A 27,841-nucleotide genomic window follows, 5' to 3' on the forward strand; every position below is an offset into this window, starting at 1 on the left:
AGTGTTGCATGAAGTAACCAGACATCATTACGTAAAGTTCCCTAAATGGAAAGTGCCTCAAGTAAAAGTTTTGTTCATTAAAGCGAACGTAATTAACTTAATTTAAAACTACTTATCAAAAATATAACAAAATTTGATAAGAACTGGCACAACTAATTGAACAGATGGCAACCTAGCTGAGTGGTGCTTTAAAAGAATATGAGAATACATTTCTGTCTTAACCTAAAATTGACACACAGTTGGACAGGGTAAATCCCTCAATACTACTTTTACGGAAGATTCAATACCTTCCTTGTCACCCCACGCCTCAAAGACACCTTCTAGTGATGCATATAGATAATAACCACGGTAAACCTAATACATGACAGACAGTTCACCCAAAAATGAAATTGTCATTTACTTACCCTCATAACTCACTACAAAGTAGATTAAACCACGGCATTGTGTCACAACAGAACAGCCATGCAGATCCACAGACTTCAATAGCAGAGGTTTGGTTTCTCATGATGTTTGACTTACCTGCGGCTTGAAAAATTGCAACCAAGGATCCAGCTGCGATCCCTCCTCCGTTAGCCATAGCGGCAGCTGACATCATAGTGGCGGCATAAGAACTTGCAGCGATTCCACTTGCGGTGAAACCGACCGCTGCTAAAAAAACAGGAGCTGAAGCAACCGCTACTCCTATTGGTGTAAACAAGGCATATTTGTAAAAACCTACTGACTCAGATGAATCTAAATGACACTTAAAACAATTACATTATATTAGCATTTGTACTGAGAACTTCTCGTCACGTTGAATAAATGTAACAAAAATCTACCTGCTCCTACACTAGCTGCAATCACTGTACCTAGAAGAAAACAAATACATATTTGTAATTAATAAATGAATATTAAAAATTCTGTAGTGTTAGCAGGTAGTTACACTTACATAATTCCATTTTAAGTCAGCTGGGTTGATGCACTTTTTGAACTGGCTGCAGTGTTGTGAGAGTTTCTGGGTGGATCCTTTTCAGAAAACGAAACTGCCAACCTAAAAGAATTGCGTAACTGCTATGTAATCTGGCCCAGTCATTTGGCTTTTAAACAAAGGAAATAAAAAAGGAAAGAGGCAACATGGAAACAGAATTGGAACAGAATTGGAAATTTCAGATTCTCTCTCTATTTTTGGGACTGAGGGCCTTTCTAGATTTGTTTACTCTGCTCTTTCCATGTATGTTAGTGATGAAATTTCCAAAGATATCAATAAATCCTTCTTAGATTTTATATGGAAAAATAAACCTTACCAGTTAAAAAAGGACATTGTTTCATGCAAAAGAGTAGAAGGTGGCTTAGAGATGATAGATTTTTTAGACATCAACAATACTTTTAAACTTAATTGGCTAATAAATTGTCTAAAAAAATAATAATTCCATGGTTCTTTATCCCACAGCGTATCTTTCAAAAACTTGGAGGGTTATCCTTACTTCTTAGATGCAACTTTTCCAGGAAAGTTACCAATTAAGATTTTACCAGCAAGTATTATTGGCTTGGACATTTTGTTTCCATCACAACTTTTCTCCCCACAAAATGCTTTTATGGAATAACTGTCTCATTACTTCTAGAAATAAATAATTATTTTTACACAGGTGGTTTGAAAGGAATATGTATTTTGTTATGGATATATGTTTTATGAGAGTGGAAACATTTTGTCTTATGAAGAATTTATGCATGTTCACAACTTTCCCATTCCCCTTAAAGAATTTTAAGAAGTTGTTAAAGCTACTCCAAATGGGTTGATACAATGAATAAATAATCACCTCTCTTTTGGAAGCACCAAAAGGATATTTCCAGAACTAAAGGTTTATGTATCAAAATTTTTGAATACACTTTTTTTTGAAGTGCAAAAATGTCTGATAATAATTGGAAAATGACCAGGTCAAATGAATAAAAATAAAAATAACTTGTAAATAAGTCATAATAATAGTTACAACATCAGAAAAGCCAACAACCCTTTTTAGTAAATTAATTTAATGCATCATATACATTTATCACGTCTTTGAGATAAATATTTGCTGAGTCTCTGATCATTTTTGTGAAGCGATCCTCCTCCAAACAGAGACGGCAGAAAGCACATGTTTGTTTTCTTATAGCTATTTTATAGCATAACGTTTTATTGATATTGGGACCTTTTGCAGTTCCGAATGATGTATTACTCTTACAAGCAAAAACCTTTAGCTTCCACTCTCCACACAAACAATTGGATATCCGTCTAACAGCACACATTTATATAGGTTAAATGTTTAAATTATTATTGTGAAATGCATCAAGTGTTTTATGTCTATTGATTTTATTTTAGGCAAGGCTAAATTGATCAAAGATGCTCAACTTGTTGCTGGCCGCTTGGTTGTTACTTGAAAAAACAAAAGCTTGAATTTAACAAACAGAATTTTTTTTAAACATATTTCTAAATTAACTTAATAAAGAAACTAACAAAATCTAGTCACTTTGTCATTAAAATCCAAAACTTAACTATTTTAATGGCTTCATTGATAAGTTGTCAGACAAGGGCTGGACTGAGCTTTTTCGGGGGAGGGCTGGGCTCATGCAGGACTCTATGCGTTCCCTCATTTCAATTAAAAAGTTCCCCCTCGGCTCGGCAACCTGCATACCCAGACGTTGCGCACCTGTGTCAAACATGTTGGCATTAAAAGATTGCAGAGTGTCACCTTTCAATAACAGAAATTCTTACAGCAGAATTTGGAATTGTTTTTATGCTTGATACAGTTGGAATCACTGGTTTTGTTAATATCTAGCATGTGAAACTGCTTTAAATTAACCTCTGTTTTATAAAGCACTTCATAAAAAAAGTGTATACAGTAGTACTTCAAAGTGGATCAAAACCTTTCATTGAATTTGTCCTAAGACCAAAAGAATACCCGTTCTTACACTGTCAGAAAAAATGTGCAAAATTTGTACCTTCAGGGGTACAAAGTAGAGGTCGACCGATATTGGTTTTTACCGATACCGATAGCTAGGTTGGACCACGCTGGCCGATACCGATTAATTAACCGATAGTTTTTGAAAATGGATATTGAAGGCCAACTAAAATAGTGCTCTACTATTTAAAAAAATAAATACTAAACCATACTTTGTAAATGAATAAAAATATTAATATTAATTATAAATTGATCATTAAAGTTATTTCATAGTTCATTAATGTTAACAAAATTAACTTCGAAATTTAACAATATATCAGTAAATGTTGAAATTAACACTCTAACAAGGAACAATACTTCTATTCTACAGCTTTCATCAATCTTAGTTGATGTTACAAATGGGCTCATTGTAAAGGGGTGGGAATCTTTAAATTTTAACATTTTTTTATTATATAAGCAGGCTGCTTTTTAAAATAATTACTTATTTAAAATTAGTGTTCTTTAAGTGTCGGCAAGTTTACAGAAATTGTTTTTTTCTTTTTCGTTTGATTATTACTGATGAGATCAGACAGAGGCAGCTTTAACAGGCTGCATTCAAACAAATGCACAGATCTATTTTGATGTATCAGATGTTTTGTCCTGCTCTGAAAACAAAACTGACTGTGTGTACATCAGTTTCGTATAAAAGTATTTGAAAATCCAAGTGCATTTAACTGCATCTGCAATCAAGCTTTTTAGGACGAACAAACACAAAGAGCAATTGAAAGTCTGTCAGTGCATCTAATAGTACTGCATTATAAACGGCAGAAATGAAGGCACATGTAAAGTCAAAAACTGCGATTGATAGCTCACACTGTCAAACAATACACACTTAGCTCACTGTGGAAATTCTGTGCAATGAAGCCAGCCGCGTTTCTGGCGCGCACGCGTGCCATATGCGGGAAAAACACACGCTCATTGAAGAGAGGATTGAGGTGCGTCGGAGAATCTATTTTTCACCCACCCTTAATGAAACCGAACAAAAGTGCAGCGCTGTGTTGCGCGGACAACTTGCAGGTATCACACACACACAGGACGCGTTGTATAGTTCAAGCATAAATCTAAAACAGTTTATTTAATCACCAAACGGGCAAATGTTTACTTCAAGAATGATCAAAAAAGCGGCAAAGGTTAGTTTAAACATGAAACGGAAAGAGAAAGTGCGATCTATATTGCAGCCATTTCAGAAACAATTTCTTTTCTATTTTACTTTATGTTAAAATATTATTTGTTTTTGTTTTGTTTCAGTTTAATATGTTAATTACGAAAGAAGTTTGTGTAATTTGTAAATGTCATAAAGGACGTGGTATGAATTGGACGGCAATACGCCAGGAGAATTGGAGAGGGTCAGACACAATTTTTGACAACTTCGTACGTTTTTATTTGTGGAAAATCCCTTCTTTAACGAATTTCGTTTTGTATTATTTTTATCTTAATTTTTAATAGATATTTTTGTTGATCAGTTATTAAAATCAAATAGGAACAGGAAAATGGCATTGTGAAATAAAGTGCGTAACAAGATGCAAACTCACCATGCTTTAACGGCCTGAAGAAAAGGCTAAAACATAAATTATAGCTCTGTATTAAGCATACAGACTTAATTAGAGCTACAGAAATACAAATAGTTTGCTTAAATGCACAATACTCAATTTTCCAGCACAGGGTCAAGTCTTTATGAACGATGTGGAAAGATGTGTAATGTAAAACTATGGCGCGCTGTGACTGATTTTGTCGGCTGAATGAACACAGTTTGCTTTCTCATGTCTTTACACCTGCAACTTTGCTGGCTAAGAATATAAACAGCTGGATATAAATCAATACAAATATATGGTAACAATCCTGGCATTAAACATTGGTCTAGGGCTTAACCTCTCATACTCCATGACAGCGGAGCATGAGCCGCTTCAGCAAAGAACGCAACCCGGAAAAACTATCGGCAAGGATTTTTGCCAATAACCAATAGTTCGGCCAATCAACTATCGGTGCCGATTAATCGGCAAAACCGATACATCGGTCGACCTCTAACAAAGGCTTGTCACTGGGGCAGTACCCTCAAGGGTACACCCGTTGTACCCTTTCACATGGGTACATATCTGTACCCTTGCAGTATGTACCTTACAAAGGCAAATATGTACCTTTGCTGACTAAATTGTACCATTTAGTGCTATGGTACCATAATGTACTTTTAAAAAAGGTACAAATTAGTCTTTTTTAAGGGTACTGCCCCAGTGACAAGCCTTTTGTACCTTATGGTGGCAAATCTGTACTACATACAACACATTAAAAAGGCCAGGATGCTGTTTATCACATTTATTAAACATTCAAAACATTACATTCTCACATTTTTCACAGGATGAATGTTTTAAGCTCTATCACAATGTCATAACAGGATGCATATTGCAAAATTTTACTTAAAAAAATAAATAAAAATTTCATACTCAAAACTGTTCTTATAAAGCAAAACATTTTTTCCAACAGTACACATTTCATTAATTGATTATACCCTAACATTTTATCACAAAATAAGCTCTACCTCAATGTGTCTTAAAAGGATGCAAATATTGAGCAATTCTTTTTTCCAAAAACAATTGTTTATACTATTTCTAACTTTTTAAAAACATTTTATAAAATTGCAAATATCAAGAATATTAAGCTTAATATTAAATTTTTCATAATCAATACATCCCATTAAGTAAAATTTTCTACTGCATTCTACATTTTCTAAAAAATGTTTTAAACATTAAGAATCAAAAACAACCCTTTTCCAACAGTACACATTTCATCAATTGTAACTTTATATGCGTAAATTCTTTTTATCACAAACCCATTTTTACCAAACGCAGTACTACACTAATACACAGTACTAATTGGAACTTTTTAAACATTCTTGAGGATCACAAACTACTTATTTATCATAAGCAGAGTACACGGCAAGGGCCTGAAAGTCCATCTCTTGCCCTGGTTTTATAACACTTCATTCAAAGTCAACTTTTACTGCGTATGCATGGAACTGTGAATCATACAACACTGGTATTAAAAAAACTTGCCACATTATATATATACACTGTTGACATTTAAAATGTATTGGATTTAAATCACTTTTGAAACACTGAATGTCGAAATCTTCACCCTTGTGTATCAGTATATTTGGCATTTTAACACAGGATATTAATTATTCGGGTGATAGATATTGGAAGGGGCTTGCCACCCACCTCAGTTATCTTTGCTATGGCATGCTGCCAGAAAGTCAGTGAATTCTTCATGTAGGGTGGACAAGCCAAGTTGAAAACAATAGTAAGCACTGAAGGCTGTGCATTGTAGTGATCCTTTCTTCAACTCCTAGTTCCTTGCACAACTCCACACCATCCACTTTGAAAAGTTGTACCCTCTTGGAGAAAGCCATTTTCCAGTCAGTTTCTGCCAACTATATGGTTGGGTATGGAGTATCAGCATCACACTGAGAAGAAAAGAAAACATCAAAAATCTATCAGTAAAACAATGCAATGTGCTGTTTTAAATGTTTTAAGACAAATGATGTGAAAATTTTGCCATAAACTACCTTGTAACCAATCAAGGTGTAGAGTTACATTCGAGCAATTTTAAGGCATGAAGATTTTTTTTCACACAAAGAAAAAACATTTAAATATCATTTATAAATATCATTTAAAAAAGCTTAATAGATAATCAATAAATAGATAATCACAAAACCACTATGTTTATGTAAATACCTAGATCTTCTGCAAGCATCTTTTCTCTTGCTTCTTGTAGACTTCGTCCAACGGAGCATTTCTTTGAACAAGCTGAAGCACCTTGGGCACAATACTGGTAAAGCCATCCCTGAAGTGCCGGCTTAAACTGCAGGCGATGAATGTCAGCTTCATCACACAACTGAAAATTTACAAAAAGATAAAGTTAATCATTTAAATTAACTAAAAATACTTCAAAACAATCAAATCAGACATTTTAATATTCTTTCATTGCCATTTCCCTTTAGTAATATACAAATATTTCTAAGATTGAATGCACAAATATTTGTTTACCTGAAGATTTAGAAAATTACAATGTTTCTACAAATTTGTTTTAACTGTAAATTATCATTATAGCATACTGTTTATTTAAATCGACATTCAACATTCATTTTAACCCAATAACTGATTTAGAATCTGTGATATCACTGACCCCTGAGGATGTTCATCTCTCTTATCTTCCCTGGCTCAAATTTGTAATTTTGTTAATATTTTAATTAATTTCAATATTTATTAACATAATGATAAAAGCCAAAATATTAAATGTAATAAATGTATTTTGACTGAGTAAAATCTACTGACTTCAGCAATCTACTACTACTACATTGCTATCGGTGACAGTTTAAAAATGGGAGAATCCCTTGTTTTTGCCCGAAGTTTTCAAGCCGGTAACAGAAAAAGAATTAAAGATACCTTATTAGTCTTTCAAATTTTCTTTCTTATAGCATTAATTCAGCCAAAAAGTTTAGTTTGGTCATTAATTATTCACCTTCATGTCGTTCCAAACCAGTAAGACTTCATCTTCGGAACACAATTTAAAATAATTTTGATGAAACTAACTCTAACTCTCCCAACTTTCCTTGTGTGTGCTGACTGGCCACCCTGCTTTTTAAAATATTGGCATCAGGCATTAAAAAAATCAATACGGTTAACCGTTAAACATAGGACAAATATAATACACAAAACTCAGTGTTATACTTACATTTCTGTAGTTGAAGTTTTTTGATAGGCTTCTGCTGGCACTGGTACTAGTGTTACTGTTACCACCTCCATCTGTTGTACAAATTTGTTAAATCCACCTTATTTTCTAAAAGGAAAAAAATGCATATAGTCGGTGTGAGCTTGAGGTTTTAACAGCAACAATAAAATCTCTTTTTTTCAATGGACATTCATCAGTATAAAAACATTGCTTTAATTTAGAAAAATACAGAATAAGTTAGTACTTATACACTTCCAGAAAAAGGTACAATACTGTCACTGGAACAGTACCCTAAGGTACAAAAGCTAAAAGGTACCAAAATGTACACTTAAACTAACAGAGAACTATACTTTTTTTAACTGAGAGTGTATTATTAAAAGCCAAATTATTTAAATTTGCATCTCAAAGACTAGAAACGTATTTCACGAGTTTTGATAAATAATGGTAACTTAAACCAATTTTACTTGCTGTCCTTGGAAGGGCTCGATACCGACGCCTCAATACGACATAACAAATAATTAGGACTCTCCTGGATTTACGTTTATAACGTTAGTTAAATATGTACCAAACAAAACTGATATAAATCAACATGGATAATAATCGTAAGGTATATAATTCCAGAAAGACTAGGAGAGGCGTTAAAATAAAAGGCGTTCGCTCGTGTCCGGAAGGAAACACGGGTAAGTTAACGTTAACGTAACGTTAAGATTAGAGTAGTAAGAACATTTTGGTAAACTGAATTTATAAATCTATGGTACACAAACGCGATAGACCTGAGCTGTTTCTATGGCCGTTTCACCGCTGTTTTGTCAGCGTCTCATGCCATCTCTAGGTGGAGTATGAGTTAAGCGAAAAATTATATCTTAATTTCCGGCTAAATGATAAAAAATAATTGTAATAATAACAATAAGCTTAAAATGTAATGGCAATGCGTTGGTTTTGTCAGGTCAGTTTTCGAAGAAAGGTTTTCCTCACGCATCAGATAACGTTAGGCCTGGCTACAGACGCAATGTCAAGTTAACAAAAATCGAAAGGGAACCAACAGATTTTCACAGTACTTAAAATTAAACTTACCTCTAAATTTCTGTGCTTCGTCTTCAGTGACATGTATTCCAGGCAGCTTCTTTCCGTTTTTGAATAAGATCCTCCGTGCCTCCGTCGACAGCGTCAGAAATGAATGATGTCCAGAATAACCGTCATGCACAATCTCATTTTCAAAATGCACAGCGCGGGCTACAATCCCATTGGATGACACGAAAAGGCTGGCTTCGAAAATATGTATTTGAACTGAGGCAAAGTAGTACACCATATAATGTTTAATAAACGTTAAATAGTTTTGTATACTACATTGTGCTTTTGCTAATTACTATTAGTATGTGTATTTGTTTAACTCTGCATTAAAAACAAAACTTAAAACAGCTCTTATATCAGTTTAAAATTACAATTAAAAATGCAGACCTACTTTAATACAAATGCTTTACGTTTAAAAGTTATTATCTTGATGTTCTGCATAAACACTAAAATGTAATTTGCGTGTGTACTGTTCAGAACTGGTCAGAAAGTTGAAGGCTCTTGAACATATTTGGTTATTTTGTGCATCTCTTCCAAATAACTAACAACTAATGAACATGATTATCTTGCTATGTTTAATTTTGGGTGACTATTTCATACACTTTGGCTTACTTCTTTGGTCACAAAAGTGATTGTACCTTTCTTTGGGGATTAAATGGTACAAACGTGGACCCTCTGGCAGTTGGAAACATATCTGTACCTTTTTTACCCCTAAATGGTACATATGAGTACTCTAAGGTGCAACTATGAACCATTGAGGGTACAACTTCACCATTTGTACCCTAAGTGTCACAAATGGACCCCAACCGTACCCTTTTTTCTGACAGTGTATCTTAGGAAAACTTTGATTAACTTTTTTGATCCACTTCGATTGTTGACTACTGTAGTCTTGATTAAACTGTCTAGTCATTTGTAAGTCCCTTTAGGGCAAGTCCTTTCACTCGGCAGCCATCTTTGAAAGGCCTTTCTGGCATGCAAGTGAAGCTCCTATCTCTTTGAATGGGGAAACATCAAATTCCCCAAAACTATTACATTTCATATTTGAAATCACCGTTGAAGCCAATTTTTGTAGATATTTTGAGCTTTTTTTTTTGTTTGTTTGTTTAGGGGAAATTTTTTATTCTTGCCTCTCTGTTAAATCCTTTGTAATACTTATTACTAAATATTTTATCTTTTTTTCAATCGGGATATTACATAAAACTTTTTCTTGTGACTCTTAAAGAGACAATATTTCACATTTTGTTACATTTAGCATTAATCCAGATGTACCAGAAAATGCTAACTGCAAAGCAGCAGGCAACTGTTCTTTTGTCTCTCAAAAAGATAACAGTATCATCTGCCAACTGAGGTAATCTAATTTCTTTACTAAAGATGGTAATCCCTTAAACAGAGAGTTCAAAATTTTAATGGAAAGAAACTCTACTACTATAAAAAATTAAAAAAGGGGATATAGGACAACCTTGGCGCACTCCTCTACAAATAGGAAATATTTTGGAAGTATTTGGATATAAATTAACAGAGCTATTGATGCCTCTATGAAACATTTTAATAATAGAAATAAATCTCTCCCCAAACCCAAAAGTTTTTAAGCTTATTTATTATTAAAAAGCTTATTAAAAAAAGAGATGGACTGGTGCTTTTTAAAAACAGTTTTATATGTTTACTTTAAAATTATAAGCTCAGAATATGCATTACTTTGGCTGGAAACACTGGAGACCTGAAATGCAAAACATTCTTCAGGGTATGAGTCATCCGATTTTTCCCTATTCAAAACTATACGAGTGACACGTCTTGGGTATTCAAAGTCTTTGGTAATTTGCACCATTGCCTGTATTTGCAACATTTAAAAAATTTGTTGTGCATTTCTGTGTGGATACAGTACGTGGCAATTTTTTAAAACTCAAATTTTCTTTGCATTTTTTTTTTTTTTTTACTTAACAACCTGCTATGTTATTGTTTGCAATACTGCAATCTGTCCAGCAGATGCCATTATACCTATTTCTAGTATTTAAGCCTTTGGTAAGGCCTCAGTTTCGGTTTCCATTCTTAAAAAGTGGCCACCCACTAAACTATAAAAGCAAGCTGTCACAAGCAAGAGCTCCAGTAAAGCAAGAGCACCCTGAGTTTGCTCGAATTCGAACATGGATCCTGGTAAGTATAGGCTATTGTAATAAAACTAGAATTTTAAATGTTTGTGTCTTAACAATTGACAAACAGCTTATTTGTTTTTTTCTTTTCCCTAGTCACGCTTATTGGAGCTGGTGTAGGAACAGGTAAGAAGGAAATATAAAAAACTGTTTGCAATCCAATTATATTTTGTCTAAATCAATACAGATATAAAGGTCTGGTTTCACAGACAGGACTAGGATTAGGCCATAGTTCACTTAGTACATTAAAGTATTTTTTATAAACGTGCATTAGAAAAAAACATTACTGGTGGTGTGCATCCTGAGTTTCTTTCAGTTGAAACCGCTCCGATTTATATTTTAGTCTGGGACGCTTAAAGAAATAATTCACCCAAAAATTAACCTCTTAAACTCTGCAAAAAGTGTTTCAAAATGTTGCTGCTTCATTTACATGACCTTTCTCATATAGTATCAGCCCATATATGGTCTCATTTGAAAGCTTAGAGTCTCCACTTTACGAGGAATACTATAACTTTTAGTTTTATGATTCATAAAGTAGTAAAATTATGCTTAGAATTTATGTTGTTCCACACACAAATTTCCGCCTAACGATTGTGAAGAATTCTTACAAAGAATGTGTTTTTCTTATATTTTTCACAAAACAGACAAATCATATATCACAAGAAAGTGCTCATTCTCAAGAATCTGACCATATAAATCATTTTATTGTGTGACAAACACAGATCGAATAATCTTCAATTGAATCGCGATGTCAGAATATAATAAAAATTGTTTCAAAATGTTGCTGCTTCATTTACACGACCTTCCTCATATAGTATCAGCCCATAAATGATCTCATTTGAAAGCTTAGAGTCTCCTCTTTACTAGGAATACCATAACTTTTAGTTTTATGATACATAAAGTAGTAAAACTATGCTTAGAATTTATGTTGTTCCACACACAAATTTCCGCCTAACGATTGTGAAGAATTATTACAAAGAATGTGTATTTCTTATATTTTTCTCAAAACAGACAAATCATATATCACAAGAAAGAGCTCATTCTCAAGAATCTGACCATATAAATCATTTTATTGTGTGACAAACATAGATCAAATAATCTTCAATTGAATCGCGATGTCAGAATATACTTGAAGAATATCATAATATATTCTATTACTTTCCTCCACATACTACTGCTTCAGTTAGCCGCAAATAGCCACAAACTCCATCTTATCTTTTAGAATAGGATCTCTTCTTTCAAACAAGACCATTTTCACGTTTCTGCGTTGCTCCATTGCTGAGAAATCCGTTGTTTTGCCAGATGCGCTCCGGGAAGCACGGGCGCGGCTTTCCAAACGCGCTCTAAACCGCTCAAGCAGGTGTGTGTGTGTCTTCGGCTGCATTCAGAGCGCGTCAGTAGATCAGGTTACAGTCTCCGGCCGCCTGCTGTGATGAACAGAGCTGTGAACAATGACAGCTCTGTCTCTCCAGACGCGAAGAAGAAGCAGAGCCATGGAGAGGTTCCGGGTCACAAAAGATGCTTCGACGGTGCAGGGCATTGTGGGATATGTAGTTTTTGGACTCTTACACCGGAGATATGCGTCTCAGAGGAATATAGCCATACATATCTATGAATCTAGCGGTCTCCATTATCCAAAATGAATAAATAACGGGCCGTTTCCATGGAGAGCAGAGGATCCGCGGCTCATAAGCGCGTCTATAAGTATTACAGTGCTTCTATTCAGGTTTGTTTTATTCTTATAATTACTTTGAAACGTAAAGGACACCAAAACAATATATTGAATATTGACAGTAAAGTACGGTAGGTGTTTCAGTAAATACACAGGCAAACATAAAAATGAAACATAATTCAGTCAATTATCATGAAAAGTGCTATGGTACATAGTAAAATAGTATTCTAAGGGGTAATGTGCTTTATAAAACCTGTTTTTGCAAAGAAACAGAAGGACACTTTTAGGGGGGGGGGGCAATGCGACTCCCTTCGGTTATAATTCAATAACTTTCAATTAGAAACTGTTATATGAAAAAAACTTTTTTCTGGTATATCCTGAGACCTAGTGGAATCAAACAAAACAATTTGCAAAGAACTGAGACACCTAAATTCTGAGTAACAGACTTTCAAAAAAAAACTTTTGAAAAAAAAAAAATCAAAAAGCGCCTATGGTTTTTTTATTTTATTGTAATATTTGAAATCTATATAATGTTATTTATAAAGAATTACACTGATATTATGTAGTTTAAAAGGTTTTCTATACAATGAAACCATTGTTTTTATTTCCTCCATTGTATGTGTATAGGGGAACCATTTGAATTTAGGTAGGCCAAATGCAGGCGGAAATCCCCCAAATAGCTGCAGAGCTTAAGGGGTTAATATTTGATGTTTATCTGCTTACCCCAAACAAAGATTTTTTAACTCAAAGCAGTGCAGTCTGTCAGTCATATAATGGCAATTATGGGCACAAACCTTTAACAGTAAAACAAAACATGCACAGACAAATCCAAATTACACCCTGCGGCTCGTGACGATACATTGATGTCCTAAGACACGAAACGATTGGTTTTTGCAAAAACCTGAACAGTATTTACATCATTTTTTACCTTATACACAGCCACGTCCATCTGTCCTGAGCACAAGCTCATCATCCGGCTCGTTACATGTGAACGCGCTCTGGCGTAGTATAAGCAAACACTGGAAGCAATCTGTCACGTTTACACAGTGCACAGAGATTGTGGGTATAGCGGCTATTCAAAATGGTAATTACTTGCGCTTATCCTGATTGTTCAAACCAATTTAAAGCTAAAAGATTAGGTTTGCTTGCGCAAACTCATCCGGGACTTTTCACCGATTTTCCCCTTATGGTGTTTGCGCCATTATATGACTGACAGACTGCACGGCTTTGAGTTAAAAATCTTCGTTTGTGCTCTGCTGAAGAAATAAAGTCACCTACATCTTGGATGCCCTGGGGGTAGGCAGATAAACATCACATTTTCATTTTTGGGTGAACTATCCCTTTAAGCCTTGTTTGTAAAAAAAGGGGGAAAATGTTTTAGTTGCATATATAAACGATTTTAATCCCATTTAAATGGTCTTTATACAGTAGGGTGCGACGTGATTCACTAACCTGTGCTTCACTAATAATGTGCTTATAATATTTTATGATTCCACCAATAGTCGGAGCAGTCGTTGCAGCTCCTGCTGTTCTAGCAGCTGCAGGTTTCACCGCAGGTGGAATTGCTGCAGGTTCTATTGCCTCCTATTTGATGTCAACTGCCGCTGTGGCTAATGGAGGAGGGATCGCAGCTGGATCCGTAGTAGCAACTCTTCCAGCTGCTGGTGAGTCACATTTCAGATTAAAAAAAAAAGTATTTTACCAGTTTAACAATGAGATATATGCACAGGGCAAGTACACAAACCCTTTCAACTGACAACTGAATTTATGTCATCAGGTGCTGCTGGAATCCCTTTGGCAGGTCAAGCTGTCGTGGGGGCTTTAGGAGCTGCAGTGGGTGCCATTGCCAGCATGGCTAGCAACTGTACTTCGTAACGTGTTCTATCTATCTATCTATCTGTCTGTCTGTCTGTCTGTCTGTCTGTCTGTCTGTCTATCTATCTATCTATTTATCTATTTATGACCTAAATGTGGTAAGGGTGCTGTTTAAAGCAGTAACAATAATAACATATTAGCTCTCTCTGTCATTTCTTTAGTAATCATAAACTAATTTAGTGTAATTCACTGTAACATTTGTTACTCAAACTGTCATTAGGGGTGTTTTGCTGAATGAAAAAGGTTTCTTAAATTTCCACACTAGAGGAACACTCTGGAACTATATGACTATATGTTTTATAGTTGCTTGTACTCATCAAACTTCAGTTGGCACTTTACTTTGATGGGGTTACTGGAAGAACTATGCCTTTAGAGTTCTTGCCGGAACTTGTAGGTTCTATGTTATAAGTTTCTCATAGAACTAAAAGGCTGAGAGCTTGTCCAAATGCTTCCAGAAGTGGTTTCCACAGAGTATGGCTTTCTAAAAGTTTCAAAGGCTTTTGTAAGCACCTTGTATGTATTTCAAAGTGTCTATGTAAAGACTTTATTAATTAAGTCTAATAAACAGCTGAAATAATTTGTGTGGATGTATTTTGTCTTGTTTTATCACTGAATTAAAGAAAAGTTTACAGTGTTATTCTACAATATGTCACCTCAAAATTACAAATCAAGAAATCATATTCACTTTTTAAAACTAGATTTCTGACTTTTTTTTGTTATTTACAATTACAGTATATTACAACATTAGTCTTTAGAATTACAGATGTTAGACTGTTTTTTTTTGTTAATCTCCCACTTTTTAAAATGCCACAAATGGACCTGCAAGTCATGTTTCTGCAAGTCATGTTTCTGTGTTTGGGACAGACACTTTTCATACAGCCGACACACTAGATGGCAGTAGAAAGCTATAATCCTTTTATCAAACAGCAGCATGTGAGCAAGAGGAGAACACAAACAACACTTGTAATGCGATTTTATCTCATTTTAAAACATAAGCAATGAAGTCAAAGATCTGGCCATTTAGTGCCATTAAGTCAGAACTTTAAAAGTTAAGTTCATTGAATTCAATTGGGCTCCTTTAAACTTCAGTAACATTAAACTGACTTTAAAAGTCAATTTAAATCTAGGATAACTTACAATAAAAAAGTTGAAATTGCTTAAATTCTATTTATGTATGGCTTTTATAAGCACCTTGTATGTATTTTAAAGTGTCTATGTGAAGCCTTTATTAAGTAAGTCTAAGAAACAGTTTCAATAATTTGTGTAGATGTATTTTGTCTTGTTTTATCACTGAATTCAAGAAAAGATTAGTGTTATTCTACAGTATGTCACCTCAAAATTACAAACCAAGAAATCATGTTCATTTTTTTTAAACTAGATTTCGACTCTTGTTATTTACAATTACAGTATATTACAACTTAAATCTTTATTTACTGTACATGCATATGCATGTGTATTTCGGTGTGTATGTGGCCATTTTAAATATATTAGCCTATCTTGCATTTTAAAAGCAGTTTTAAAATTCTTGAGGACAATGGAAAGCATTTAGGTTGTGTATCCCTGGCATGGTCAATGGCTGACGTGGGAAGAAAAAAAAAAAAACTGTAGTTGTCAGTCATCTGTCACATAAGATCTAATGCTTAGATGCACATACTAGGAGAATAATAACATTAGGTCACAATGCCTCCCATATCCTACCCTCCACCCAGTGAAGAATGTGTTCTGCAAAACAAATGAACCATGTGTTCATGCACGCACACTAAAATAATTCAGCGTTTAAATGTAAAAATGAAATTGGTTTCATTTTTGTCTGTTAAAAAGTGCTTAATCTAAAGAATCCACTGTGTACAAACATCTGATAAATGTCCGTTTTACATACAGTAAATGTCAGTTTTCTAAATAAAATGGCAGTTTTACATACATTTTGAATCATAATGATGTAAACACGCACATTAAATAGACATCTCTGAGATGTGCATGTGCTGTTTACCATCCAGCAGGTAGGACTGCATACTCATCATATGTGACCCTGGACCACAAAACCAGTCTTAAGTCGCTGGGGTATATTTGTAGCAATAGCCAAAAATACATTGTATGGGTCAAATTTATCGTTTTTTATTTTATGCCAAAAATCAATGGGAAATTAAGTAAAGATCATGTTCCATGAAGATTTTTTGTAAAATTCCTACTGTAAATATATCAAAATGTAATTTTTGATTAGTAATATGCATTGTTAAGAACTTAATTTGGACAACTTTAAAGGTGATTTTCTCAGTATTTTGATTTTTTTTGCACCCTCAGATTCCAGATTTTCAAATAGATGTATCTCGGCCAAACATTGTCCTATCCTAACAAACCACAGATCAATAGAAAGCTTATTTATTGAGCTTTCATGTGATGTATACATCTCAGTTTTTGTAAAATTTAACCTTATGACTGGTTTTGTGGTCCAGGGTCACATATTTGCTTGCATGCTCATGTTTGTTTTGAAGTTAAAGCCTCAAGCTTCTGTTACCAAGGTAACTTCCTTGAGCATGTCAGCAAAACGTGATTTATCTACTTTAGAATTAGTATAACAGGTATTAGACAGGTTTTTTTTATCTCCCTCTTTAAAAGGTGACAGATGGAACTGCAAGTCATGTTTCTGCCTGTGTTTAGTACACTGACATCTTTTATACATCCGAGACACTAGATGGCAGTAGAAAGCTTTAATCCCTTATTTAACAGCATGTGAGCGAGACGAGAACACAAACAACACTTTTAATGCGATTTTATCTCATTTTAAAACAAGCAATGAAGTCTTTGTGATGTGAGATGGATCACTATAGGGAACCGGTAAAAGCGGACTGCGAAGAACTACTGGGTCGTTTTCAAGCCACCGAATCAGTTCGGTACGAGCAGTTTATAGAGATCTGGAAAGGCATGGACTTCAGCAGCATCTTCCAGTGAGTTGACATCAATACCAGTGACAGTTTCGTGCGAATGCTATTTAAAATTACATTTTAAATTAGATTCATCATATAAGAGAAATATATAAAGTACATTGTTACTGTAAGAGGCAATCATGTATCTTCCGCAGCACAACTCTATTTACACATAACTTACTTCAAAGTTATTATCTAGCTTAAAAACTTTTTTATCTTTAATGTTAAAGGAGTAGTTAACTTTCAGAACAAAAATGTACAGATAATGTACTCACCCCCTTCTCATCCAAGATGTTCATGTCTTTCTTTCTTCAGTCGTAAAGAAATTATGTTTTTTGAGGAAAACATTTCAGAATTTCTTTCCATATAGTGGACTTCTATGGTGCCCCTGAGTTTAAACTTCCAAAATGCAGTTTAAATGCTGATTTAAAGGGCTCTAAATGATCCCAGATGAGGAAGAAGGGACTTATCTAGCGAAACGATCAGTTATTTTCTAAAAACATTTACAATTTATATACTTTATATACTATATACTAGACAAGACGAGCATTTGAGGTTAAAAAGTATATAAATTATAATTTATTTTAGAAAATAACCCATCGTTTTTCTAGATATTGCTAGACCCTTCGTTCCTCGACTGTGATTGTTTAGAGCCATTTGAAGCTGCATTTTGGAAGTTCAAACTCGGGGGCACCATAGAAGTCCATTATATTTAGAGAAATCCTGAAATGTTTTACTCAAAAAACATAATTTCCTTACGACTGAAGAAAGAAAGTCATGAACATCTTGGATGACAAGGGGGTGAGTACATTATCTGTCAATTTTCATTCTGAAAGTGAACTGCTCCTTTAATAACTGTCTTGTTGAATGTTTCATTGTGTATTATTATTTTTATGAACATTATGGGCATCTTTTGTTCCAGTCACTGCTTTTATTGTGTGTATTAATGCTGTAGTGCAGGGATTTTCAATCTATTAGATGCCACAGACCCCCAGATATGATCTTGTGAGAGATCCTTATCCCCCATTATGTTTGAAATGTAATTTCTTTTTCTCTCCTCCTCTCTGCAGTGGAAAACCAGAGCTAAATGAGAGAAGGCGTTTTGCTCGTCTTATTCTGTCTGTGGTGTCCCCATATTTCTTACCACCCTACACTTTCCAGATCAGAGTGGGGGGTCTTTATCTGCTGTACGGCCTCTTCAACACACAACTCGTCACTCCCAGAGAGAAGGTGTGCTGTCACCCAGCATCTGATCATTCTGTCGGCCCTCTGGGCTGTTTCTGTGTAGAATTATTTTCTATTATTAGGACCTGTGGTTACTCACTCCCATGTCATTCTGACGTTTGTGTAAGATATTTGTCAAGTTTTTTTGTCTTTACTAGTTTTGTTTTAGACCTTGTTGGCCTTTATTATATGGACAAAACATGGAAATATCTTATTATATATTCAGGTTTTGAATGACATGACAGGGTGAGTAAATGATTACAGAATTATAACACATGTATTTTGAATGTTCCACTTTGTAGATCCGCATTGCTCTGAAGGACTGGAATGATGTTATGCAGTTTCAGAGGGATGCAGTGAATGCTCAACATTACGATGTGGTTTATGTCTTCAGAAAGCTCCTGTCAGATAAAGCTTTCTACTTCACTGCCATGCCAACACCGGTAGGCTAAGAAGCTCAGTGCTGCAAGACACAGTGTTACAACTAAAGGCTTGAATCAACGCAAACCTATTTATTTATTTGTTTATTCATTTATTCACAATACACTACCACTCAACAGTTTTTGAACAGTAAATTTTGTAATGCTTTTTTAAAAGAAGTCTCTTCTGCTTACCGAGCCTGCATTTGTTTGATCAGAAGTACAGCAAAAACAGGTAAAATTAAAAAAAATTACTATTTAAAGTAATGCTTTTCTATTTGAATATATTTTGAAATGTTATTTATTCCTGTGATTTCAAAGCTGATTTTTTAGCATCATTACTCCAGTCACATGATCCTTCAGAAAACATTCTAATATTCTCATTTGCTGTAAAAAAAAAAAAACAACAACAAAAACAAAAACAAAAAAAATCATTTATTATTATTATGTTGAAAACAGCTGAGTAGAATTTTTTCAGGTTTCTTTGATAAATAGGAAGTTCAGAAAAATACCATTCATCTGAAATGGAAATCTTTTGTAACATTATAAATGTATTTATCATCACTTTTGATCAATTTAAAGCATCCTTGCTAAATAAAAGTATTCATTTCTATTATTTCTTCCCCCACCAAAAAATAAAATAAATAAAAAAATTCAAGCTTTTGAATGGTATAGTGTATGTTACAAACGCTTTTTATTTCAGATAAATGCTGATCTTTGGATCTTTCTTTTTGTCAAAGAATCCTGAAAAAATGTTTTAAATATGCTCTAATGCTCATGAATAACTTTTAAATATTGATGATAATAACAATAAAAATGTTGCTTGAATAGCAAATCAGTGGATCATGTGACACTAAAGACTGGCGTAATGATGCTGAAAATTTAGATTTGATCATAGGAATAAATTACATTTTAAAATATATTCAAAAAGAAAGCAGTTGTTTTAAATGATGAAAATATTTCAGAATTTTACTGTTTTTGTTGTACTTTAGAAAACATGAAAAATCTTATGTTCAAAAACTTTTGACTGGTAGTGTATATAATTTATAAAATTATGAATTTTTTATTTACATGTTTTTATAAAGTTCCTCTTAGTTTTTCACATCCTCCTTTTCAGTCACTAGATAAAGTTCCACCCTAGACTGCATATCCTGTTTCAGTAGGATATGTCATGTAGGAGAAAAATTGTTACATGTTGACATTATTAAGCAATGTTTTTCCTGTACTGTGTGTGTCCGAAACTGTAAACAAACGGATTCAACCTGATGTTTCTGAACTCTGACCAAAGGTGCTCATTGTACATGTTTACAGCTCAATTTCAGGATAAAGAGGGAGGATGGAAAGAAGAGGAAAATCTGTGAAGAGTTTGTTGATCCGCCATCACGTCCTCAGGAACTTGTCACCACAGATGTACTAGAGGTGAGTCACCATGGCAAAATAACAGTTTCAAGAACTTAATTTTGTATAAAATGAGCATTTGTATGGTTAAAATACATGTCTGAATGTGCAAAAGCTATGTCACTGATCAGTCAAAGACATGATTTTAATGATTTAATGAATTAAGGCTATAACAAACAATTACATTTCTACTAAAAGTTAGCCGGTAGAAACAGATTTTCATGTGTGATTTTTCAGAGTTTTTAAATGCAAATTAGTGTGATTTGGAATTACTTGTAAATGGGAAGACTGTTTCTGTTAACAAATCTGTATTTTTGCGGACCTTAGGAAATTGCAAATATCCATGAGCATTATGAGGATCTGAAGAAAGCCATTTTTACCAAACCAGACCCAAACTTGGATATTGTACAACAAAACCTGGTTCCCAAACTAAACAGCACTGTCCTCACTTATTGCAACTGGCAGACAGATCATGCAGTAAGTATATTTGTGCTTATAAATCTGTTACATTATTGTTTATTGTTAAGGAAAGACTGCAGGCAAAAACGCAGTTTTTTCATGCACCTGTCAAGTTTGAGATTTTGGCCTGTTTTTTTTTTTGTTTTGTTTTTTTAGACTAGTGGAAAGAAAACATCCAAAAGACACTGTTAAGTGTTACTTTCATAGCACTTTATCTAGTTGTGTTAATAGATTTTAATTGCAATCCATTTTTTTAAAGGTCGTTTTCTCAAAATTCATTTTTTTATAAATAAATCTCCACTTCAGTAGCACTTACACACACCACACATTACATTTTTATTCCTGTCTATATCGTGAAGTTTTTTACTGAGGGATTTGTTTATGTATATTTTGCTTGATTTTATACAGCATTTTATTGCCCCCAAAAATGAAAGAAATTATTGTTTTCTAAGTTTTTTTTTTCTCTGAACTATGGAGTGACACAATAAGATACCCAAAATTCCCTCTGTAAAACATTCGACTCTAATATGTCCAAAAAATTAAACAAGAATTTTGAAACTGACTTCATCCAGGGTTTAGATTTTTGTACTGGAAATTCATGCAAATGTGTGCATATTTTATTAAATAATGCCTCATTTGCATATTTAAACCTAACATTTTAGAAAACTTGTAATACAAAAAAGTTTGCAATTATCAGTGTAATCAATCAACTGGGTAAGTAAGATGATAACTATTATTTCATTTTTTTACCCTATTCACCTGCAGTGTCTCGCCTTAAGTAAGAATCAATTAAATCAAAAGCAACAGTAAAAACACTGATATTATAACAAAGGATTTCAAATCAATCCTGTCTTTTCAACTTTATATTTATCAAACAGTTTTCAACGTTATTAAGAAATGTGTCAGCATATTAAAATGATTCCTGAAGGATCATGTGACAATCAACACTGGAGTAATGGAGAATGAAAATTCAGCTTTGTCATCACAGGAATAGTTTACAATTTATATATTAATTTAGAGAAAAAAGGAAACAATTTAACTTAAATTCTAACTAAAATATTTTACATTGTGTTTACATCTTAGTGAGCTTAAGATACTAAGGATTTTTAAAAATTAAACTTTATGTGTTTATAGAATGTCTATGTGTGTTTTGTAACCATGTGCAAGTTAAAAGCGCTACATATGTTTTGCTTGTTTTTTTTTTCAGACATCTGAGCAGCAGGATGCTGGAGAGGGACCTTCAAATCAAGAAGTAAGAGATTAAGTTAAAATGAACATATATGTCTCTTTAATTCTACATAGTGCTGCATTCCATACTGCAGCAGTGTAGCAATCTAATGTTGCAGTACTTTTGTTTTACCAGAGGGGTGTGTCATTCACTGTGTTCTTTTTTTCCGCCCAAAGAGCTCCAACAGAGCCCTGCTGCTAGCGTCTATCAAATCCAAATCATATGGACAAGCTGTAGAGGTAAATATAGACTGCAAAATAAACCAGTCTGATTGTTTGATGAATTTTACATAATAACATGTTCACATAAAATCAGTACTTTACAAGGCCTTTACATGCAGATAGGATATTAAACATAATCCACATAAGACTGTGCAAGTAATTGCAGTGTTTTTTCTCATTTCCCTGTCAGGCCTCCAAGTCACGACGTCACAGACAGACAGAGTTGGTCCCAGCAACTGGACCAGACATTTCACCAAAGGTGTCATCAAAAAAGAAAAGATTCCCGTCACTTAAAACGCGCACTCAGTTACGCTTCAACACTCAGGGTAAGTCCTGTCCAACCAGATAAACTCACATAATTACAGTTTGGTTTGCATTGATTGATTATTGCTGTTTTGTATGACAGAAAGTGAAAGTGAGGTCTCGAATTTAACCCGGCTGTGGTGTTTGACTGCAGTGAAAGAAGAGAAGGAACCAGGTAAGCAAACAGACATCATGTTGATTAATGTGGCTTAATGTGAGTGATTATTAAACTTCAACAGGCTGTGATTTAATTAAAAGTAAAAACACAGGGCTGTTGTGCATTCTACAGGCTCACGGTAACAGAACAGTGTGCAATTAATTATATAAGGAACATTTATGCCAAGCAATTGAATGGAAATTGCATTTTTATTCAGGCCATCTGCTGTTTTGTTCAAAATTGACCTATATATATAGTCCCTCATTTGTCCTGAACAGTTAAACTGCATGTGGTTCTTCAGAAAAATCCTTCAGGTTCCACAAATTATTTGGTTTATCAACATTTGTGTGTATTTTAACCCTGAATTTTAAGATCATTTGTCCCCTTATGAAGCTTCTGAAGGGCAGAAATGAAAAAAATATGATATTTAGGCAAAATAAAAAAATGTACACATCTTCATTTTGTTGAAAAGTTTACACTCATTCCAGGCTCTTAATGCATCGTTTTTCCTTCTGAAGCATCAGTGTGCATTTGAACCTTCTGTAGTAGTTACATATGAGTCTCTCAGTTGTCCACAGTATTAAAAGATGGATCTCAAAATCATACAGTCGTTGTTGGAAAGTGTTCAAATACACAAAAATGCTTAAAAAACAAAAAAAAAACTAAAAATTTGTGGGACCTAAAGGATTTTTCTCAAGCACAGCAGACAGTTTAACTCTTCAGGACAAACAAGAAAAAAATATAGCTGTGAATCATTCAGGTAACGACAGAGTATTAAGAATCAAGTGTATGAATACTTTTGAACAGGGTCGTTTAAAAAAAAATTAAACTATTATTTTCTCTTGTGGACTGTATGTAAACGTCTTTAATGTGAAATATTTTGTCCAGGTTAGTACTAAATAGAAAAAAAAAATATCATGCATTTTGTATGATCCCTCTTATTTTGGTCAAATAATTAACATTTTGCAGATTCTGCCAGGTGTATGTAAAATTCGAAAAGAAATTAAGGTTTTTGAGGGAAAACATTCAAGGATTTTTCTCCATATAGTGGACTTCAATGGGAGTTAACAGGTTCAAGGTCCAAATTTTCAGTTTCAATGCAGCTTCAGAGGGCTCTACATGATACCAGTTGAGGAAAAAAGTGAAAGTCGTGATGTGTTGTCAAGTATGGCGACCCGTACTCGAAACTGGTGCTCTGCATTTAACCTATCCAAGTGCACACACACAGCAGTGAGAAGTGAACAAACACACACACAGTGAACAAACAGGGTTTTTTTTGGTAAAGGGTGTTTGAATTTCTTTGCACATTTGCTTTGTTTACAATAGGTCAGTGCTTTGCCTGTGTCACACGTGACCTTTGTAATGTTTGAATGACTATGTAATGTTTGAATTCAAGCTAGTGCAAGACGAGCATTTGTGGTATAAATTTGTATTATTATTTTATTTATTTTTTTTTTTTGAGAAAATCATAGATTGTTTCGCTAGGTAAGACCCTTATTACTGATGGGATCATGTAGAGTTCTTTAAAGCTGCATTAAAACAATTCGGACCGTCAACACTTTGGCTCCCACTGAAGTCCACTACATGAAGAAAAATCCTGGAATGTTTTCCTCAAAAACATTCATTTCTTTGCGAATGAAGAAAGAAAGACATGAACATCTTGGATTTTATTCTGGAAGTGAACTAATCCTTCAGATCATCAATTGTAGAGTCATTTTGCCCTACAATACCCATATGGCATTCATTTGATCTGTTCAGGTCTTTAAAAGCCTCAAATTGGATTTTAAAAACCCTGCAGATACCCTGGGGTCATTAGATCATGCTGTCTAATACTGAAAGAAGAGCCTGTTTGATGCAGGAGCTTCACTTTTTGACTTTTTGTTTTAATTCCCTAGAAAAAAAGAAGAAGAAATTCAACTGGAACCCCAACAAGAGCAGTGATCCCACTTAGTATTAAGCAGCACCGTCTGGATGGAGTGTGATTGGCGGGCCGCCCAGTGTTAAAAGCTAGTGTGATTTGTGCCTTAAGCTCCAGTTTCATTTGATTTGTTTTATCATGTAATTTTAAACGTTGCTGCTTTTGGGGTTAAAAGGCAGTGAATGTATGCTGCTTTTATCCATCATGTGTGACTTTTTTTTGTATTTTAATATTTGGCATCAGAATATGTGCGAGATATACATTTTAAACGACAGTTTATATAAGAAAATGTTTACGCTGTTCTTTGATAGTTTTTTACATTAACATGTTATTAAGCAGTTGTTTTAAAAGATGTTAACGATTTTTTTTATTCAGAATGTTTAGCGCTCCCTGTTTTTCTTTTGTCTTTATATCAATCCACGTTCTTTCTATTGTATTTGTGCCAGCTAATACATCTCATACACTGAGAAAAGAGAATTGTGTGGTCTTTTATATGCATGTGGTCCAGTTCTTTCTAACCTGAAGGTTTTATTGATGTACACATTCGGCTGCTTGATTTTAATCAATATGTTTTATCACTTCCAATCTTAGCATTTTTCTCCCTGGCTCATTCATGCCTCAGCCAAAGTGTGGAGGTGCGTGATAATTTAGATCTGCATCACAGTAAGATTTACGTAGTTTGCACCTAATAGGCCGTAGCGTTTAAGATGAATTCAATAACTCCAAATCATAGTGACTTATTGCACATAAAGGTTACATGTATTTCTCTATGCATGCTGGGGACATGAGACACATCAGCAGATTCACTGCTAAATCTGCGCATATATGGTGTTTTTGAGTTACTCTGTTCTTGGAAATTGAAAATTATGCTTACAATGTGATAATGATAATAAAATTAGATATATATTTTTAGCAACTAACTGCAGCAGCTTTGTATGGTCTGAGAGTTGATTTTCTATTATTTACAGTAAGTTCAATTATTTTCAGTAATCTTGAACTATTCAGTGTTGCTTTTTTCACCAGTTTCAACTTAAAAACTTAAGCTTAGCAGCTGCCTTAAAATTTTAAGTTAAACCAACTTAAGTAATTTCAACTAACAAGTTAAATCAACTCATTTTATAGAAATGAGTTAAAATGACTTGTAGTTTTAAGCTGATTTAACTTAATTTTAAGGCAGCTGCTGAACTTAGGTTTTTAAGTTGAATCTGGTGAAAACTTTTTACAGTGATATGGATGCTATAAACACTCAAAAACCATCATCTGAATGCTGATTAAATAAGCTTTCCATTGATGTATGGTTTGTTAGGACAAAATATTGCCCGAGATACAATTATTTGAAAATGTGGAATCTGAGGTGCTACAATTTAAAATATATATATCTTTTTTTTAGAAATGCAAAATTACTTTTTATTATATTTACAGTAGGAAATTTAAAAAACATCTTCATGGAACATGATCTTTACTTAATATCCCAATGATTTTTGGCATAAAAGAAAAATCAATAATTTTGACCCATACAGTGTATTTTTGGCTATTGCTACAAATATACTTTACTTACTGTCTCCTCTAACAATATTTATACATATATATCACAGAAGAATTCAGTATTTTCTTAAATAATTTTGTTTATAGCTATTATTTTGTCATAAATACCCACCATTAAATTATATTTTCAGTTTTTGCATAATTTAATACCACAGCTTAATTAGACTTTTATTTTATTTTTTTAATTACATGTCTCATATATGAACTAATGCATGGTCTTCGCTGTTGTCCCTTAGTAAACAAGTACACTAATATTTAATAAAAATTTGTTGCCACAATTGTTGGTTGTTGTCATTTTATTAAAAATATTTTACAATTTGTTTGGATAAGCATCGTCTTATAATGTAGTCAAATTTAATAATAGATTTTCTTTTTGCATACATTTTAAAACTGAAAGTCCATCTGGGAAAAGGATACAAACGTTTTCAGATTTAACAAAAAATAAAAATCAACCCTACATAAAAGTTACTGAAGTTGAAGGAACACAAATTCTTTATGGGGAAATGTGAATATGACATACACTGAAAGACTACATGACATAACTGAGCTCTTTGGCCTGGATGAAGGTTCTGGAGGTCATTGCTGCAGAGAGTAGCGAGCGCGCAGCGCGTTCTCGTCGAGATGCCCGCGTGCCCGTATGCGTTCTCGCCCGCGAAAGCAGTGTGTCCTGGTGGGCTTCTCCGCCGTCTCTCTCCAGCAGGTTTGTCGGGGACAGACGTGTTCATACGTACAATAGGACCGGTTGCCAAGCCTGTTTGATTCCTCGGTGCTTATACTCATGAAGATAACGATCGATATTGATCGATAGGGCGGGCGATTGACGCCGCTGGTTTAATGCAACGCGACCATGGCATCAGATAGTAAGTATCGCGTTGCGTTGTACGATATTAGAAAGCTTTGAATTAATTCCTGATCAAATATTCTCATACACACCATCAGTTTGTTTATTAAGCTCCTTGGCTGATATTGCGGCAGGGCTGAGCAATGAATTTTTTTCCAGCATCATTATAATTATTCGTTTCATCTTGGGTTCATCTTCTCTGCTGAACATGACATTATAATAACTGACATTTCATTCAAACGATTATAAATAAACACGCCTGGAGAATTTCATGTTATGTTTTATATAATCCGTGTTCTGGCTTTTGCTAGTGTTGTTGTTTATGTCCTCACCTGATGATTGTTATTGCTTTTGTAGTAGTTTTAAAACGTTTCTGGCTAATTTCAAAGCACGCATTATTAATGCTTTAAAACATTTTTATCATGTTTCTTCCAATACCCTTTTAAATGTTTTTTTTTTTTTTTTTTTTTTTTAACAAATCACTGCCCTCAACACTGCCGTCATTGCTTTCACACAAATCATTTAGAGAACAATTCAGTTTTTCAAAAAGAAAAAAATGGTTAGCTTAAACTTTGGAGATAAATAGATAATACATCTGTTTAGATGTAGATGTATAAGGTGTCTGCACTGAACGTGTTTTCTGAATTTGAATGTAGAAATGAATTTTATTCAAGTTCAAAGGTAATAGCTAATTAACACACAATTAGAAATCAACATCAATACACTAAAATCCACTTTATTGTTGTTTAAGGCCCACATC

General features: G+C 33.9%; 2 protein-coding genes and 2 long non-coding RNA genes across 4 annotated transcripts; 2 read left to right on the forward strand and 2 right to left on the reverse strand.

Annotated features, from left to right (window-relative positions):
* Nucleotides 1–6: 6 nt before the first annotated feature.
* On the reverse strand, nucleotides 7–1,004 carry LOC141325087 (uncharacterized). Its single transcript, XR_012353722.1, has 3 exons — nucleotides 929–1,004; nucleotides 819–848; nucleotides 7–681 (listed from the first exon to the last, which is right to left on the reverse strand). It is a non-coding gene; the product is annotated as an uncharacterized lncRNA (long non-coding RNA).
* Nucleotides 1,005–5,249: 4,245 nt separating this feature from the next.
* Nucleotides 5,250–7,420, reverse strand: LOC141326558 (uncharacterized). The gene is made up of 2 exons (XR_012353918.1): nucleotides 6,683–7,420; nucleotides 5,250–6,411 (listed from the first exon to the last, which is right to left on the reverse strand). It is a non-coding gene; the product is annotated as an uncharacterized lncRNA (long non-coding RNA).
* Nucleotides 7,421–10,824: 3,404 nt separating this feature from the next.
* ifi27.1 (interferon alpha inducible protein 27.1) lies at nucleotides 10,825–14,575 on the forward strand. The gene is made up of 4 exons (XM_073834891.1): nucleotides 10,825–10,901; nucleotides 10,994–11,023; nucleotides 14,072–14,233; nucleotides 14,347–14,575. Exons 1-4 carry the CDS (start codon nucleotides 10,892–10,894, stop codon nucleotides 14,442–14,444), a joined length of 300 nt encoding a protein of 99 aa, XP_073690992.1. The 5' UTR covers nucleotides 10,825–10,891; the 3' UTR covers nucleotides 14,445–14,575.
* A 2,609-nt stretch (nucleotides 14,576–17,184) lies between these two features.
* On the forward strand, nucleotides 17,185–25,157 carry LOC141326282 (snRNA-activating protein complex subunit 1-like). Its single transcript, XM_073835010.1, has 10 exons — nucleotides 17,185–17,389; nucleotides 18,439–18,598; nucleotides 18,895–19,035; nucleotides 20,323–20,430; nucleotides 20,737–20,886; nucleotides 22,076–22,120; nucleotides 22,273–22,335; nucleotides 22,508–22,643; nucleotides 22,724–22,795; nucleotides 24,673–25,157. The coding sequence occupies exons 1-10, from the start codon at nucleotides 17,259–17,261 to the stop codon at nucleotides 24,726–24,728; spliced, it is 1,062 nt and encodes a 353-aa protein (XP_073691111.1). The 5' UTR covers nucleotides 17,185–17,258; the 3' UTR covers nucleotides 24,729–25,157.
* The last annotated feature ends 2,684 nt before the right edge of the window (nucleotides 25,158–27,841 follow it).

Source organism: Garra rufa, chromosome 2 (assembly GCF_049309525.1).
Source record: "Garra rufa chromosome 2, GarRuf1.0, whole genome shotgun sequence".
Taxonomy (NCBI): Eukaryota; Metazoa; Chordata; class Actinopteri; order Cypriniformes; family Cyprinidae; genus Garra; species Garra rufa.

Coding starts and splice junctions, on each gene's coding strand:
- ifi27.1 (XM_073834891.1), top strand. Junction 11,024..14,071: donor TGGAGCTGGTGTAGGAACAG/GTAAGAAGGAAA, acceptor TTCCACCAATAG/TCGGAGCAGTCGTTGCAGCT. Junction 14,234..14,346: donor AGCAACTCTTCCAGCTGCTG/GTGAGTCACATT, acceptor TTATGTCATCAG/GTGCTGCTGGAATCCCTTTG.
- LOC141326282 (XM_073835010.1), top strand. CDS start 17,259: ATGGATCACTATAGGGAACCGGTAAAAGCGGACTGCGAAGAACTACTG. Junction 19,036..20,322: donor TCACTGCCATGCCAACACCG/GTAGGCTAAGAA, acceptor ACATGTTTACAG/CTCAATTTCAGGATAAAGAG. Junction 22,121..22,272: donor AGGGACCTTCAAATCAAGAA/GTAAGAGATTAA, acceptor TTCCGCCCAAAG/AGCTCCAACAGAGCCCTGCT.